Source organism: Mustela nivalis (assembly GCF_964662115.1).
Source record: "Mustela nivalis genome assembly, chromosome: 1".
In the NCBI taxonomy this organism is placed as follows: domain Eukaryota; kingdom Metazoa; phylum Chordata; class Mammalia; order Carnivora; family Mustelidae; genus Mustela; species Mustela nivalis.
This window is the reverse complement of record NC_139020.1, coordinates 79,713,322-79,730,845: the sequence shown is the minus strand read 5'-3', so window position 1 is coordinate 79,730,845 and position 17,524 is coordinate 79,713,322. Positions and strand designations below refer to the sequence as shown.

Genomic DNA, 17,524 nt, shown 5'->3' with positions numbered 1-17,524 from the left:
TATAAACCAATTAATAACAAAATCAAAGAAACACATCAACAATAATACAATAATAGTAGGGGATTTTTACACTCCCCTCACTGAAATGGACAGATCATCCAAGTAAGAGATCAAGAAGGAAATAAAGGCCTTAAATGACACACTGGACCAGATGGAAATCACAGATATATTCAGAACATTTCATCCCAAAGCAACAGAATATACATTCTTCTCTAGTGCACATGGAACATTCTCCAGAATAGAGCACATCCTGAGTCAGAAATCAGGTCTCAACCGGTATCAAAAGATAGGGAGCATTCCCTGCATATTTTCAGACCACAATGCTCTGAAGCTAGAACTCAATCACAAGAGGAAAGTTGGAAAGAACCCAAATTCATGGAGAATAAACAGCATCCTTCTAAAGAATGAATGGGTCAACCAGGAAATTAAAGAAGAATTGAAAAAAATTCATGGAAACAAATGATAATGAAAACACAACAATTCAAAATCTGTGGGACAAAACAAAGGCAGTCCTGAGAGGAAAATAAATAGTGGTACAGCCTTTCTCAAGAAACAAAAAAGGTCTCAGGTATACAGCCTAACCCTACACCTAAAGGAGCTGGAGAAAGAACAAGAAAGAAACCCTAAACCCAGCAGAAAAAAAGAAATCATAAAGATCAGAGCAGAAATCAATGAACTAGAAACCAAAAAAAAAAAAACAATAGAACAAATCTACAAAAGTAGGAGCTGGTTCTTTGAAAGAATTAATAAGATTGATAAACCCCTGGCCAGACTTATCAAAAAGAGAAAGGACCCAAATAAATAAAATCATGAATGAAAGAGGAGAGATCACAACTAACACCAAAGAAATACAGACAATTTAAAGAACATACTATGAGCAACTCTATGCCAACAAATTTGACAATCTGGAAGAAATGGATGCATTCCTAGAGACATATAAACTACCACAACTGAACCAGGAAGAAACAGAAAGCCTGAACAGACCCATAACCAGTAAGGAGACTGAAACAGTCATCAAAAATCTCCAAACAAACAAAAGCCCAGGGCCAGACAGCTTCCCGGGGGAATTCTACCAAACATTTAAAGAAGAACTAATTCTTATTCTCCTGAAACTGTTCCAAAAAATAGAAATGGAAGGAAAACTTCCAAACTCATTTTATGAGGCCAGCATCACCTTGATCCCAAAACCAGACAAGGATCCCATCAAAAAAGAGAACTACAGACCAGTATGTTTGATGAACACAGATGCGAAAATCCTCACCAAAATACTAGCCAACAGGATTCACCAGTACATTAAAAGGATTATTCAGCACGACCAAGTGGGATTTATTCCAGGGCTGCAAGGTTGGTTCAACATCCGCAAATCAATCAATGGGATACAACACATTAATAAAAGAAAGAACAAGAACCATATGATACTCTCAATAGATGTTGAAAAAGCATCTGACAAAGTACAGCATTCCTTCCTGATCAAAACTCTTCAAAGTGTAGAGATAGAGGGCACATACCTCAATATTATCAAAGTCATCTATGAAAAACCCACCGCAAATATCATTCTCAATGGAGAAAAACTGAAAGCTTTTCACTAAGGTCAGGAACACAGCAGGGATGTCCATTATCACCACTGCTATTCAACATAGTACTAGAAGTCCTAGCATCAGCAATCAGACAACAAAAGGAAATTAAAGGCATCCAAATCAGCAAAGAAGAAGTCAAACTATCACTCTTCACAGATGATATGATACTGTATGTGGAAACCCAAAAGACTCCACTCCAAAACTGCTAGAACTTGTACAGGAATTCAGTAAAGTGTTACGATAGAAAATCAATGCACAGATATCAGTTACATTTCTCTACACCAACAGCAAGACAGAGAAAAGAGAAATTAAGGAGTCAATCCCATTTACAATTGCATCCAAAACCATAAGATACCTAGGAATAAACCTAACCAAAGAGACATGGAATCTATACTAAGAAAACTATAAAGTACTCATGAAAGAAATTGAGGAAGACACAAAGAAATGGAAAAATGTCCCATGCTCCTGGATTGGAAGAATAAATATTGTGAAAATGTCTATGCTACCTAAAGCAATCTCCACATTTAATGCAATTCCTATTAAAGTACCATCCATCTTTTTCAAAGAAATGGAACAAATAATCCTAAAATTTATATGGAACCAGAAAAGACCTCCAATAGCCAAAGGAGTATTGAAAAAGAAAGGCAAAGTTGGTGGCATCACAATTCTGGACTTCAAGCTCTATTACAAAGCTGTCATCATCAAGACAGCATAGTACTGGCATAAAAACAGACAAATAGATCAATGGAACAGAATAGCCCAGAAATAGACCCTCAACTCTACGGTCAACTAATCTTCAACAAAGCAGGAAAAAATGTCCAATGGAAAAAAGACAGCCTCTTCAACAAATGATGTTGGGAAAATTGGACAGCCACATGCAGAAAAATGAAATTGGACCATTTCCTTACACCACACACGAAAATAGACTCAAAGTGGATGAAGGACCTCAATGTGAGAAAGGAATCCTTCAAAATCCCTAAGGAGAACAGAGGCAGCAACCTCTTCGACCTCAGCCACAGCAATTTCTTCCTAGGAACATCGCCAAAGGCAAGGGAAGCAAGGGCAAAAATGAACTATTGGGATTTTATCAAGATCAAAAGCTTTTGCACAGCAAAGGAAACAGTTAGCAAAACCAAAAGACAACTGACAGAATGGGAGAAGATATTTGCAAACAACATATCAGATAAAGGACTAGTGTCCAAAATCTATAAAGAACTTAGCAAACTCAACACCCAAAGAACAAATAATCCAATCAAGAAATGAACAGAAGACATGTACAGACATTTCTGCAAAGAAGACATCCAGATGGCCAACAGACACATGAAAAAGTGCTCCATATCACTCGGCATCAGGGAAATACGAATCAAAACCACAATGCGATATCACCTCACACCAGTCAGAATGGCTAAAATTAACAAGTCAGGAAATGACAGATGCTGGCGAGGATGCGAAGAAAGGGAAACCCTCCTACACTGTTGTGGGAATGTGGAGGTTCCTCAAAAAGTTGGGAATAGAACTGCCCTATGACCCAGCAATTGCACTACTGGGTATTTACCCTAAAGATACAAATGTAGTGATCCGAAAGTGCACATACACCTGAATGTTTATAATAGCAATGTCTACAATAGCCAAACTATGGAAAGAATCTAGATGTCCATCAAGAGATGAATAGATAAAGAAGATGTGGTCTATATACACAATGGAATACTATGCAGCCATCAAAAGAAATGAAATCTTGCCATTTGCGACAACGTGGATGAAACTAGAGGGTATCATGCTTAGCGAAATAAGTCAAGTAGAGAAAGACAACTATCATATGATCTCCCTAATATGAGGAAGTGGAGATGCAACATGGGAGTTAAGGGGATAGGAGAAGAATCAATGAAACAAGATGGGATTGGGAGGGAGACAAACCATAAGTGACTCTTAATCTCACAAAACAAACTGAGGGTTGCTGGGAGGAGGGGGATTGGGAGAAGAGGGGTGGGGTTATGGACATTGGGGAGGGTTATGTGCTATGGTGAGTGCTGTGAAGTGTGTAAACCTGATGATTCACAGACCTGTACCCCTGGGGATAATTATATGTTTATATAATATAATATAATATAATATAATATAAGTACATATAATATAATATAGTAAAATATAAACATATAATATAACATATTATATGTTTATAAAATAAAATTTTAAAAATTTTTTAAAAAAAGAAGATGACTAAGCACAGGAATAAAAGCCACAACATAGGGAATACAGTCAATGATATTATAATAGGGATATATGGTGACAGATGATAGCTACAGAACACATAGAGAGGTTGAATCACTATGTTGTACACCTGAAAATAACATAATATTGTGTGTCAACTAAACTCACACACACAAAAAAAACTATTAAAATGAAAAAAGATCTATCTATGTTTATTAGGTGGATATTCTTAAGTATTAAGTCAGAGATAAAAATAATTTTGTAAACATTTACTATAAATTTCTTTAAAAATGAAACACTGAAAGTTCACTTAAAAATAAGTTAACTTATTAACTGCTACTACCTACTACTAATCTCTGTTAAATAAATAAATAAAATCTTTAAAAAAAAAGAATAATCTACTTGTAATGGCATGCAAAGATAAGAAATTCGTGATGTCAAGTTTAAATGAAGAAAGATGACAATGCACATGTATAATTCCTTTATTTTCTTTTTAAAATTAATGTTTCTGGAAGGACACATATAACACAACTGGAGAATAGGTGAGGGAAAATTACTCAAACTGAATTTTTACTTATTTTTTTATAAGTATGGTTTATTTTGGTATTTAGAAAATAAGCTTCATTGCTACCCTAACCAGGAATTATGAGGTTTTTTTTTTTTTTTCTGGGCTTCCAAGGGTCTCACCTTCAAAAGCATAAGACTAGAATAAACTAAAATATCTAACAACAAAAGAAACTTTTGTTTTGATGGTAAAAGTAAATAAGCTTCATTTTTAAAGAAACCATTCACCTAACATATTGCCTCAAACATCTATTCTTCTAACATTATTATCTATAATAATTACCTAAAAGGGGGAATAGGTAACTAATTCAACTTCCTGCCTAGCAGGAGTTAATATACAGTTGGAAGTTCTCTGTAAGAGATCTACTTAGGACTGGAAAAACTTTTACACATCAAATACCTTATAAGTTCTTCTATTTTTATACAGCAGGGTAATAGCTGCCTGTAAGTATCATAGCATAAACTTCAAAATCAATCTGCATATAATGAGATAACCAAACACCACTGAAAGAAAATTATTTCTACAATTCCAGAAAGGGTTATTTTAATAGCGATTTAAAAAGAATATATGTAGCTTTCACATATGGCCTTTAAAGAGGGGAAGAGGAAACAAGTTCAAAACAAGTGGACCTATCAAAATACCTTAAAGGCAACGATGAATTTTTATTGTCTCATTTACAAAAGAGTTACATGGATTCAGGAGAAGGAAGAATTTAAACTGATGACTCAACTTCATGTATTTAAGAAAAAGAGTATACTTACTAAATTTCAGATGAATAATCTCTAAAACAGAGCTAATTTCTTCCCATACATTAGGAAGGCCCTGTAACTAGCATTCATACCATTTTAAGTTAAATTACTGAAACCTTTACTAGTTTTCATTTAACTAAAAACCCTAAGGGAATAGAAACTTTCCTCTTCCCTACCCACCCAAACCTCTCCCCAGAAACTCACCTGAGGATCATATAAAGGAGAATTTAATATAATCTATTTATAGATAACATTTTAAAAGTAAAAACTATATTATGCACACATGCTTTTACAATTAAGAAAGACAGAACCATAAATACAAAAATGTTAATTGTACATGATCACAGCTAAGAGAACATGTTGAAGAGGCAGAGAGCACTGGTTTAAGGAATACACAAGCTGAGAGTAAGACCTAAATAGTGTAACATGTTCAACTGGGGGCGTTCTTGCACTTAAGACCTCTAAAGTCACAGTATATTTTCACACCAAGAAGCATACATGAGGGCATGACTTCTTGGTACCTGCCCTTCAAGGCAGAAGCAAGCAAGTCAAGCCCATAGTAAACCACTATTTTAGTATCTGCTTTTGGTTAGAGATGACAGATGTTCCCCAACTACAAAATCTCAGCCTCAATATGTAGTTTCTACAACCCTATTCACTCCATAAACACTCTATAAAGTACCACCTTTTCAAACATTTCTAAATTTGGTGTATATACTTTTATATTTCATTTTCCTAAGTCACTCTTATTTCAATATTAGTGGAAAGAAAAAATTGCAAAAAGTTATGTCACAGATCAATGAATTCACCCAACTCACCTGCACACCTACAGTTTTAATCGGCAGAAGGAAGGCATTCAATGAATGCAAACTTGTAATTTGCATCAGCTTCTCCTGATCCTCTTCCGTTGTACAAGCTTTGACTCTTTGTAACAGTGTATGCGGCTGAGAAAACCAAACAGACACTTAAGGTTTCAAAAGATAAGGTATTCTTTAGGTATCTGTTACTGTCTTATGTATCCACACTTACTGGTTTACAGCAGTAGATCCTATCTGATATTTTCTCTGACTTGTGTGTGCTATGCAGTACATCAGAATTTCACTCCTGAGAGCCAGGGCTATGAGAAGTCAAGTATCAGGATAAGAAACACAGATTATATGTGTATACTTCAGGGATTTAATCCTGTCAGTGGCAAAGGGACATACCTCACATGAGTTAAACCTTTTCCTTATAATAAAACTTCTTACCATAAAATCACTCTGTCAAAAAATTAATATATGGGGTGCCTAGGTGGCTCAGTGGGTTAAGCTGCTGCCTTCGGTTCAGGTCATGATCTCAGGGTCCCAGGACCCTGAGATCAAGCTCCACATCAGGCGCTCTACTCAGCGGGGAACCTGCTTCCCCGTCTCTCTCTGCCTGATCACTCTCTGTCAAATTAATAAGTAAAATCTTATTAAAAAAATTTTTTTAAATAAAAAAAATTAATATATCTCCACCAACTTCCTTTTTTCTGGTGTATTAACCTGGTATATGCTGTCCCATTCTTTTACTTTCGGTCTATCCTTAGGTAAACAGACTATAATTAGATTTTACTTCTCAAACCAGTTTGACAATCTATGTCATAACGAGAGATGTTAAACCGTTTAACTAACTGTAGATTAATAATATGGTTGGACTTCATTCTACTATTTTATTCAGTAGTTTCTATTTGTTGCAGTTTTTAGGGCTTTTTTCCCCCACATTTTTCTAAACTATTTCTCCCAGTTCATTTATTTTCCTTCTACTGGTTTTGAAGTTAAACCCTGTATTTTTCTTTTTTTAGTAGTTCCCTCTAAGTGTTAACATGGATACTTAACAGAAGAGAACCAACCTCTGTCCTCCCAGCAAACAACACAAGCATTTTGAATACTTTAACTCCAATCAATTTCCTGTGGCTTACATGTTATTTTAGCTGTATACTGTTATAATATTTTTAAACACACAAAATTTGAGATTATATTATACAGCCCGTGTTTGTTTCAGGCTGAGAACCACTGCCCTTAGTTCCTTAAGTAATGGACTATTGATAGTAAATTGTTTATCCATAAATGTCTTCATTTGCCCTAGTTCTTAGAAGTCGGTTCATCCGTTCATTATTCAGAATTATTTTCTCATGGCACTCTGAAATCTTCATGTTTTTACTGTGCTTTCAGAATAATCGTCTTTCCTTCAAAGGATAAACAACCCTTCTCCTGCAGCTGTTTTGTCTTTGGCAGTCAGCCGTTTTGCTAGGTATACCAGCTAGGGAGATGTGTTATATTTCCTGAATCTGAAGCATTGTGTCTTCACCAGTGTGGACAACTGTCTATTATCTCCTCCTGGACGTATGTTAATATTGACCTTTGCATTCTATTTTACTTCTCTATATATTTTCTCTTTGATGCTTTGTTCCGATTTCTGGATAATTTCCTAACACCTGTCTTTGAGTTCATTACTTCTTTCTTTAGCTGTTTTTATTTTTTTATTTTTTTTTTAAGATTGTATTTATTTATTTGACAGGCAGAGATCACAAGTAGCCCAGAGAGGCAGGCAGAGAAAGAGAGGGGGAAGCAGGCTCTCCGCTGAGCAGAGAGCCCAACGAGGGGTTCAATCCCAGGACTCTGAGATCATGACCTGAGCCGAAGGCAGAGGCTTAACCCACTGGGCCATCCAGATGCCCCTCTTTAGCTGTTTTTAATTTCAGTTATTTTCATTACTAGAACTTAATTTTTTTTGAAGCTGCCCAAGTCATTTTGATAGTCTTTTACCATGTATCTCATTCTTACTATCAACTGCTTCTCTTAATTCTACATACCTTAGACTAACTCCAGTATCTGAAGTGTTTGTGGATCTTGTTCTGCCAGTTTTTTCTTCCACTAGCTCTCATTCATTTACCTTATTTCTATATATATTTTGCAATTTTTTAAGTTCATATATACTTATTGGAACTCTATATGTGGGGATCTTGCTACATTCCTAAGCCTGATACCTGGAAGCACTACCAACCAAGGTCCACTTTCGATTCTTAGTCTGAAGTTTTTCAGACCACAGATGAATTTCAGCACCAAATCTAAAGGACTAGAAGACTTTTACATTCATCCTTAGTTTGGAGTAAAAATGCTACCCCTTATTTTCTTGCAATATATATAAAATACATTTTTTAACGATTTTAAGTAATTTCCACACCCAACATGGGGCTCAAACTCATGACCCCAAGATAAGTGTCACAAGCTCTACCAACTGAGCCAACCAGGGACTCCTAAAATACTTTTAAACTCCCCTTCGTATCTAGAATTTTTAGGGATTCAAGGCTTATCTGTTATAAGGCTAAAAAAATAAGTCTGTATTTCCAAGTCTCTGTAAAATATTTTCTTTATACTCATTTAACATGTAAAATTGCCCTGAATTTTCAAAAAATGAAACTCTAATAAAATTCATCGTAAATACTAGAGTGCTACAAGAATCCTTATTTACTCAATTCCTTATACCGATGAACTGTGACCATTTAAAGCTCTTATAATATATAAATTCAATGCAAATTATTACCTTCTTAACACTTGCAGAAAAATCAGCTACTATTTTCAAAATATTGTTGGTTTCAGGAAAGTCCTTACAAATATAAGGTTCTTCAGCACATATTACTCTGATTGCCAGGCCAGGACCTAAAGAGAACAATAACAATGATATTTAATATAAATAAATTACATATTTAATATAAAAATATCAGTTTCCAAATATGAACCTTTCAAAAATTAAAATCCATTGGCCATTTTAAGTTATTTCTAGTTTTACTGAGATATAATTGACACATAACCATTGTAAGTTTTTTTTTTTTTAAGATTTATTTATCTGCTGCTTCCTCCTCTCTCTCTCTCTGCCTGCCTCTCTGCCTACTTGTGATCTGTCAAATAAATAAATAAAATCTTTAAAAAAAAAAAACTATAAGGGGCGCCTGGGTGGCTCAGTGTGTTAAGCCGCTGCCTTCGGCTCAGGTCATGATCTCAGGGTCCTGGGATCGAGTCCCGCATCGGGCTCTCTGCTCAGCGGGGAGCCTGCTTCCTCCTCTCTCTCTCTCTGCCTGAATTGTGATCTCTCTGTCAAATAAATAAATAAAATCTTTAAAAAAAAAACTATTAAAAAAAAAAGATTTATTTATCTGTTTGAGAGAGGGGGAGGGGCAGAGAAAGAGGACCACAAGCAGACCCCCTACCAAGAGCAGAACCCAACTGGGGGGCTGATTCTACCATCCTGAGACTATGACCTGAGCTAAAACCAAAAATGGGAGGTCCAACCAACTGAGCCCCTCCACTTTGCTTTTTTTTTTTTTAAGTGTTTTACTTCAAATAGTTTTCCATCCAACTCACCATTTCTTACAATGCTTTAGCACTTTTTACAACAGTAATTTCTATGTCCTATTTCTGGTAGTCCATGTATTAAGTGTCACAAAATTCTCCAATAAATATTAATTCACAATATATGCACCCATCTTTTTAAAACTTTTCTTTCTTTTTAAACTTATTAAAGGAATTTTTAAATATATAGAAAACTAAAGAGGACAGTGTAAATGAATCACCTTATTATTCATCACCCACGTTCAACTACCAACCTAATTTTAGAAGACTGTGGTTTTATTTAAAAAAAAAAAAATTACAACTGAGTGTCTAATTCCAAAAATGTGAACTGCTATTTCTATTTTACCAAATACTTAAAAGGATGAAAATGTAAGGTATGCATGGGTCTAAAAAAAGTGGACTCTACTTCTTTACTATAATAGAAAAGGTATCCTGTGAGATACCTAGTTACAGATAAAACCTTAGCCATGTTCCATTAATTCCTCAGTTTCATTCTTTATCTGTAGGATAAACTGCTTAGTAAAGGTAAGTAGTATGCCTATTTTTTTGGGACGCCTGGGTGGCTCAGTTGGTTGGACAACTGCCTTCGGCTCAGGTCATGATCCTGGAGTCCCGGGATCAAGTCCTGCATTGGGCTCCCAGCTCCATTGGGAGTCTGCTTCTCCCTCTGACCTTCTCCTCGCTCATGCTCTCTGTCACTGCCTCTCTCTCAAATAAATAAATAAATACTTTTAAAAAATGAAAATCTAAAAAAAAAGCACCAAAATTTTTCCAAAGAAATCTTACATTAAAAAAAAAAAAAAATCCAATATGTAAAAAGACTTTTAAAAGTCAAGTAACCTTGGGGTGCCTGGGTGGCTCAGTGGGTTAAAGCCTCTGCTTTCGGCTCGGGTCATGATCCCAGGGTTCTGGGATCGAGCCCTGCATCGGGCTCTCTGCTCAGCAGGGAGCCTGCTTCCTCCTCTCTCTCTGTCTGCCTCTCTGCCTACTTGTGATCTCTGTCTGTCAAATAACTAAATACATCTTCAAAAAAAAAGTCAAGTAACCTTAGTGCAATGATGACCAAAGGACCACTTGGATCCCTCCATTATATTCATACACAATCTTTTGCCGACACACAGATTAGAGACTGAACATCTTGAATTCCCAGATTTGAGGTTTATTCATACAAACAGCACTAATCACCTTTCTAACACTGCTTATAGGACCAATATGGTATTTAAGAGTACAAGCTCTGAGATGAGACTCTCAGGGCTAGAATCCCAGTTCCAAACCTAATCTGCATTAACTTTTGGCGAACTGGGCTTTGTCCCCAAATTTCCTTATCTATAAAGCAAAATCATCCTAGCTTTATTTTGAGGATCAAATAAGACAGTATGTGTAAAATATTTAGCAGAATGTCTAGCACATACTAATACTTAAAAATTGTTAACTTTTACTATGCTTAATTAGACCATTCACTCAACTCATCACCTTAAGGACTATTATAAAGAGTCAGAAACTGAGGTACAAGACGAACCCAAGCTCAAGAACTTACAACAAAAACAATTTAAGACTCTCAGTCCTAACTTTAAATAAATACCACCTCTAATAGGTTATTTTTCTATATGATAGCAGCAAATGACTATTTTAATTGAGTATTTTTTATTTGTTCATGAACAAGTTACATACAGCCCTATGCAAAGAAGTAATTCCTCCATTCAGATAAATCAACCATAGATTAGGATTTCAGAGAACCACCTTGTCTTTAACCTTGTCTTCCATGAAAGGCATCATGGTATAGTAGGAAGAACATATAAATTGCAGCTCTAACACTAAGAATTGTATGGCAATGCGGGGCACCTGGGTGGCTCAGTTTGTTAAGCATCTGACTGATTTCAGCTCAGGTCATGATCTCAGGGTTGTCATATCAAGCCCCATGTTGGGATGCGCACTGGGTGTGGAGCTTGCTTAAAATTCTCCTCTCCCTATCCCCCTGCCCCTCCCCCTGCTCACTCTAAAGTAAATAAATAAAAGCTTAAAAAAAAAAAAAGACTTGTGTGGCTATGTTATTAAAATTTCTCTATGTTTTGTTTTTCTCATTCGATGGCAACATTATAGGCCAGACTCACTGATACAATACAAATCCAATGGAAAATAATTATGTAAGAAAATGAAGTATGCACAATAGGTACTACGAATTTTGTTCCCTGCCCACCCTTTCCTTTTTCTAAAGTTACATATTCCCTGAGGTAATTGCTTCAAAACTGTCTGAATTGATTTTTCTTCAACATGGAAGTCTAATGACAAATCGAGCAATTCAATTCTTTTTTTTTTTTTTACCTGGAAATGGATGCCTGGAAACTAACTCTTCCGGAAGTCCAAGTTCTCTGCCTAAAATTCTTACTTCATCCTTATGAAAATCTTTCAGAGGTTCTATTACTTTTCCCTACAGAGGGAGAAGCCAATTAATCAAATGGGTAATGAAAAAGACATGGTAAATAAAGAATAACATATTATTGATCTTTCCTGTTGATTTTTTAATCTAAGGTGAAAGATATTTTTTTAAATTTCATATCTTAAAGTATGTTCTCCTACGTGTTCATAAGGAATTAGATGAACATTTTACTGACCTGTGTACTTCTCTCCAAAACACATTTTAAACATAAACCTTTCAAATGTAAGTAAATCAGAGCAGTCCTACCCACCATCTCTGATCTAGTTCTCATTAGAATACAAGGCAATTAGAAATCATACTAGAGTCTCAAAATTAAAGCTCTCCAAATGACACCATTAAGTGAAAAGTCACCTATTCCTATTTGATAAAGGATCTATAGTATATAAAGAACACAATTCAGTAATAAAAATAAATAAATTAAAAATGTGCAAAAAATCTGAACAGATATTTCTAAGAAAATATACAAATGGCCAATAAGCACATGAAAAGATGTTCAACATCATTAGTTATTAAGGAAATGCAAATCAAAATCACAATGAGATACCACTTCCCATCCACTAACGTGCCTAAAATAAAGACAGATGTAGCCATCTTCATGAATGTGAATTACAAAAAAAAAAAAAAAGACAGAAAATAACAGTTGTTCTTAAGGTATAGTATATTGCTGGTGGATTGTAATATGATATAACTGCTATGGAAACATTAAGAAGTCCCTTTTAAAAATTAAAAATAGAACGACCATGGGGTGCCTAGCTGATTCAGTCAGTAGAGCATACAACTCTTAATCTTGGGGTTGTAAGTTCTCAAGCCCCATAATGAGCAGAGAGATTACTTAAAATCTTACAAAAACAAACAAAAAACTATCATATGATCCAGCAATACTGCTTCTTGTATATAACAAACAAAACCTGAGAAAGCAAGGTCTTCAAGAGATATTTGTCAACTCATGTCCACAGCAGCACAATTCACAATAGCCAAAAAGTAGAAGCAACCCAAATGTCCACTGACAGATAAATGGATAAACAGAATGTGTATACACATATAATAAAATATTATTTAGCCTTAAGAAGAAGAAAATCCTGTCACATGTTACGACATGGATGAACCTTGAGGACCTATGCTAAATGAAATAAGCCAGTCACAAAAAGACAAATGATTTCACTTTTATAGGGTATCTAAAGTAGTCATATTCATGGAGACAGAAAGTAGAATGGTGGTGACCAGGGGTTGGGAAGAAGGATAAGAGAGAGTACCTGTTGTTCAAGGGATATAAAGTTTCAAGTTTTATAAGATGAATAAGTTACGGAGATTTGTCTCACAACAGTACAAATATACTTAACATTACTGAACTATACATTTAAAAATGGTTCAGGGCAGGGGGGTGGGGAAGAAAGGCTTTATGGCAAAGTTCTCATAAGCTTTTACCTCTTCTCTCAACTTTCTGATAAGCTCTGTGTCATTGTGATGGGTTTTGATGAGTTCAGCTTTGCCACTTGCAACAAGGGATGCACTTTCAATTAAATCAGGCCGTAAAGTACCTTGGGCAAGGAAAACCTCCTCTGGTTTCAGATTCATTTCTCCAATTACTTCATTAGCAATCTATAACCAAGAGGAGTAAAACAGTCTTTTAAGAGGTGAATCTTTAAAAAAGCATAGTCTTTTTTATACTTTCAACAAGATCTCTCAGAATCCTTTTGCAATACTGACCAAGAGATAAAATCCATACCAACTCCCAAAGTAAACTCTTTCAAGAATATATACTTTAGAAAGATTCATAAAGATAAGCAAACATTCAAGAGCCTGAAAACTAGCCACTGAAATCCCCAAAGAATTAAAAAGTCTAGTATCAACGGAAATATCTATTCTTAAATAGTTAAAATAAAAGCCTGACAACGTAAGTATACGTGTTTTTTTAAAACCAGTCAGTGTAACAGTAACATGCACTGAAGTTCTTAATCAAAAAAGAAAAAAAAAAATCAAAATTGGTCAGCAAATGATTATTTGATATAAGGACAAGAAAAAACACATACTAAAATTCACATCAAAAACAGTACAAATTGTGGGTATTATAAAGGCACCTTAACAAAAGTATCCCCGATAATTTTTCTTTTCTCTTCAGGACTTGTTGTCATATTTAATGTTTTGCTAATTCTTTTTCGTGGAGTTCTATCTTCATCTGATATTGGTAGAGTTGTTGTTCCATTGTAGAAAGAATGAGCAGCATTTATCACTGAGGAAGAGAAGCACATTTTAAAACTAATAGAAGATTTTAAATAACATAAATAATGGGTTAAGCTAAAGAAAGAAAACCTAGATGGATGTTTTGATCACCCCTTACCTTGGCTACTATTTGAGAAATACCAATAAACCACGATTAATAGAGTCCAGACACAGAAACTCACTAATTTTGTGGGGTTTTTTGAGAATCCTGTAGCATTTGGTAATCTAAGGCCATGATATCATACATTATGCCATTGCTTTCCCTTATTCAGTGCCCCACAAGAACAACAAGCAAAAGCCAAAGGAAGAACCGTAGCCCCAAAGGAAATGAAAGTAGTGGTACATACAGTGGGATCGAAGTTCTCCAAACTGCACTAGCAATCACTGGCTATCCTTTTATTTTTTAAAAGCAAGGTACTTAAAAACTTACTAAGATCTCTACTTGGTAGTAAGGCTGAACAACTGATGAACTTCACTGAAATACAGAGGGCTATATTTCACTGGGGGACACCAGTGAATTTGTAGTTTCTCTTAAACTGATCAATTACCCCAGAAAAGACACCTCCAATCTCCTGCCTATCAGCATCTGATAAGGAAACACCGGAAGTGGCAGGGAGAAAGTAATCATTCATTATACAGATTTTTGCTTACTCCTACTGTTTTTAATGTAGAATCTTATTCCTATCCTCAACTGTGCCTGGTATTGCTATGCCCAAGTCCAAAGTTTCTTTTATGTAGCCTCTTTAAAGAATAAATCCACAGTCTTCCAATAGGGAGGGATAGCAGCAATTTAGTCCCCTGTTAAGGAAAAGAATCTCCTCAGATTTTCAACCAATCTGTTTTAGGCTCACCCTGAGGACCACATCACACAGGGAAGCCAATGTTTCCAAATCTTGAGCCTCCCCACAAGTCCTGCTTTTGTTAGTTTCCTCCCCTTAGCAACATATTACTAGATATGTCTCCTCAGACAAGGGAAAGGAAAGCAGAAATAAACTATTGGGACTACAACAAAATAAAAAGCTTTTGCACAACAAAGGAGCCCATCAACAAAATGAAAAGGCAATCGACTGAATGGGAGGATATTGCAAAGGACGTATCTGACAAGGGATTAATATCCAAAATATATAAAGAACTTATGCAACTCAACAGCAAAAACACAAAAAACCCAATCAAAAAATGGAGAGAGTACCTGAATACACTTATCTCCAAAGAAGATATACAAAAGACCAACAGGCACATAGAAAAGATGCTCAATATCACTACTTATTAGGGAAATGCAAATTAAAACTGCAATGAGATAACACCTCATACCTGTTAGAATGGCCATCACCAAAATGATGAGATAATAAACACAGATGAGGATGTGGAAAAAAGGGAATCCATGTGCAATGTTAGTAAGATTGTCAACTGATATAGCCACTACAGAAGAGTTCTGGAGGCCTCCTGGGGGGCTCAGTCAGTTAAGTGTCCAACTTGATTTCAGCTTAGGTCATGATCTCAGTATTATGAGATAGAGTCCTGCATTGGTCTCCATGCTCAGCGTGGAGTTTGGAGTTTGCCTGAGATTCTCTCACTCCCTCTGTGTCCCCACCAACCACTCCACCCCAGCTCACACTCACTCACTCTATCTTTAATTTAAAAAAAAAAAAAAGGAGTTTTGGAGGATCCTCAAAAAATTACAAATAAAACTGCCATGTGATCCAACAATTCCACTTCTGGAGATACATCCAAAGAAAATGAAAACACACAAAAAGATAACTGCACTCCCATATTCCTAGTGGCATTATTTGCAATATCTAAGATATGGAAACAACCTAAGTGTCCATCCATGTATGAATAAAGATGATACACACACACACACACACACACAGGAAAAATTATTTTCCCCTAAAAAACAAGGAAACCTACTCTTTGTGATAAAATGCATGGATCTTAAAGGCATTATGTCAAATGAAATAAGTTAGACAAATACTGTATGATCTCACTTATATATAGAATCTAAAAAATCAAACTCATAGAAAGAGATGAGACTTATTAGAAGTGGAGGGTGAGGAGAAGGAGAACTAGAAGAAGGTGGTTAAAAGGTACAAACTTCCAGTTACAAGATAAATAAGTACTAAGGCTGTATTGTACAACATAACAATTACAGCTAATACTGCTGGTTGATTCACAGAAAAGTTAAGAGTGAATCCTAAGAGTTCACATCATAAAAAGAAAATGTTCTTTTTTATAAGATGGATGTTAACTGACACTGTTGGGATAATCCTTTCAAAATATATGCAAAAGCTAATCATCATGCCGCACCCTTAAACTTATATGGTGATGTATGTCAATTATTTCTCAATAAAACTAGAAAAAAAAAGTGACTAGCTCTTCACTCCTCTTCTCTGTATAAGCCTTTCAGATTGTAAAGTAATCTATACATCCACAACTGTTACAGGAAGGCTTGGAAATTCTCATACATAAATAATATTATGGATAGGAAAAGAGTACTCAAAAAGAATGAATGCAGAGAAGAGAACAGAATGATAGAATGTAATTTTATTGATTTTTTTATTGATTTGATTTTTTGGAATTTCCACTGATTTCAGTTTTAAAATTTATACTGGGACCCCTCTTGAAACAGATAATTAAAATGTAAAAGTAAAAAAATAATTATAAGTTTATTGGAAAACCTGTGCTTCACTGGGTGTTTTTTGTTGTTGTTGTTGTTGTTTTTAAGATCTGAGAGAGTGTGTGTGCCTATGTGAGCGCACACAAGGGCAGGGGTTGGGGTGAAGGGATGGAGGGCAGAGTGAGAGAGAGAGAATCCCAAGCAGACTCCCCACTGAGTGTGGAAGAGGAGACAAGGCTTGTTCCCACACCCCTGAGATCATGACCTGAGCCAAAATCAAAGAGCTAACTGGGGCACCCAGGCACCCTTTGAAACCTGTACTTGGTTAAGACAACGAGCTCACTCAAACCATAGGCTAGATATGATTTGTTAAGTAAGTCTTCACATATAGACTTTTCTGGGGGATCATCAATACCTTTGACCTGAATTCCAAGCTTTTTGAGGGCCTCTTCTACAGATTGGCTTTCTCGTTTCCTCATAAAACCATTATCAATATGCACAGCAATGACTTGATCTTGGTTCAAAGCACGATTCAGCAAAGCTGTACAAACTGTTGAGTCTACTCCACCACTGAGTAAAACCTACAAGGTGAAATTAAAAGAAAAATCATGTTGAATACAATAAACAAGAAAGTAAAATAAAATAAAAACTATCAGCTTAAATCAGTACCTTTAAAAACATCATTTTTATCGAAAGTAGATGCAGTAATTGAAAAAGCGCTCTGAAACAGTGCAACTCACAAAACATCCGATCACCCCACCAGCATTTAAGGGTTATGGTGACG

General features: G+C 35.5%; 1 protein-coding gene across 2 annotated transcripts in view; it reads right to left on the bottom strand.

Annotated features, from left to right (window-relative positions):
• Positions 1 to 17,524, bottom strand: part of GMPS (guanine monophosphate synthase) — a 78,296-nt gene that overhangs the window by 17,285 nt on the left and 43,487 nt on the right. For both annotated transcript variants that reach the window (XM_082685362.1, XM_082685363.1), the window contains exons 7-12: positions 17,156 to 17,321; positions 13,985 to 14,136; positions 13,332 to 13,505; positions 11,792 to 11,897; positions 8,664 to 8,779; positions 5,918 to 6,043 (exon numbers count right to left, since the gene is read on the bottom strand). In XM_082685362.1, coding sequence (XP_082541488.1) covers positions 5,918 to 6,043; positions 8,664 to 8,779; positions 11,792 to 11,897; positions 13,332 to 13,505; positions 13,985 to 14,136; positions 17,156 to 17,321 — 840 coding nt within the window. The remainder of the gene's footprint in view (positions 1 to 5,917; positions 6,044 to 8,663; positions 8,780 to 11,791; positions 11,898 to 13,331; positions 13,506 to 13,984; positions 14,137 to 17,155; positions 17,322 to 17,524) is intronic.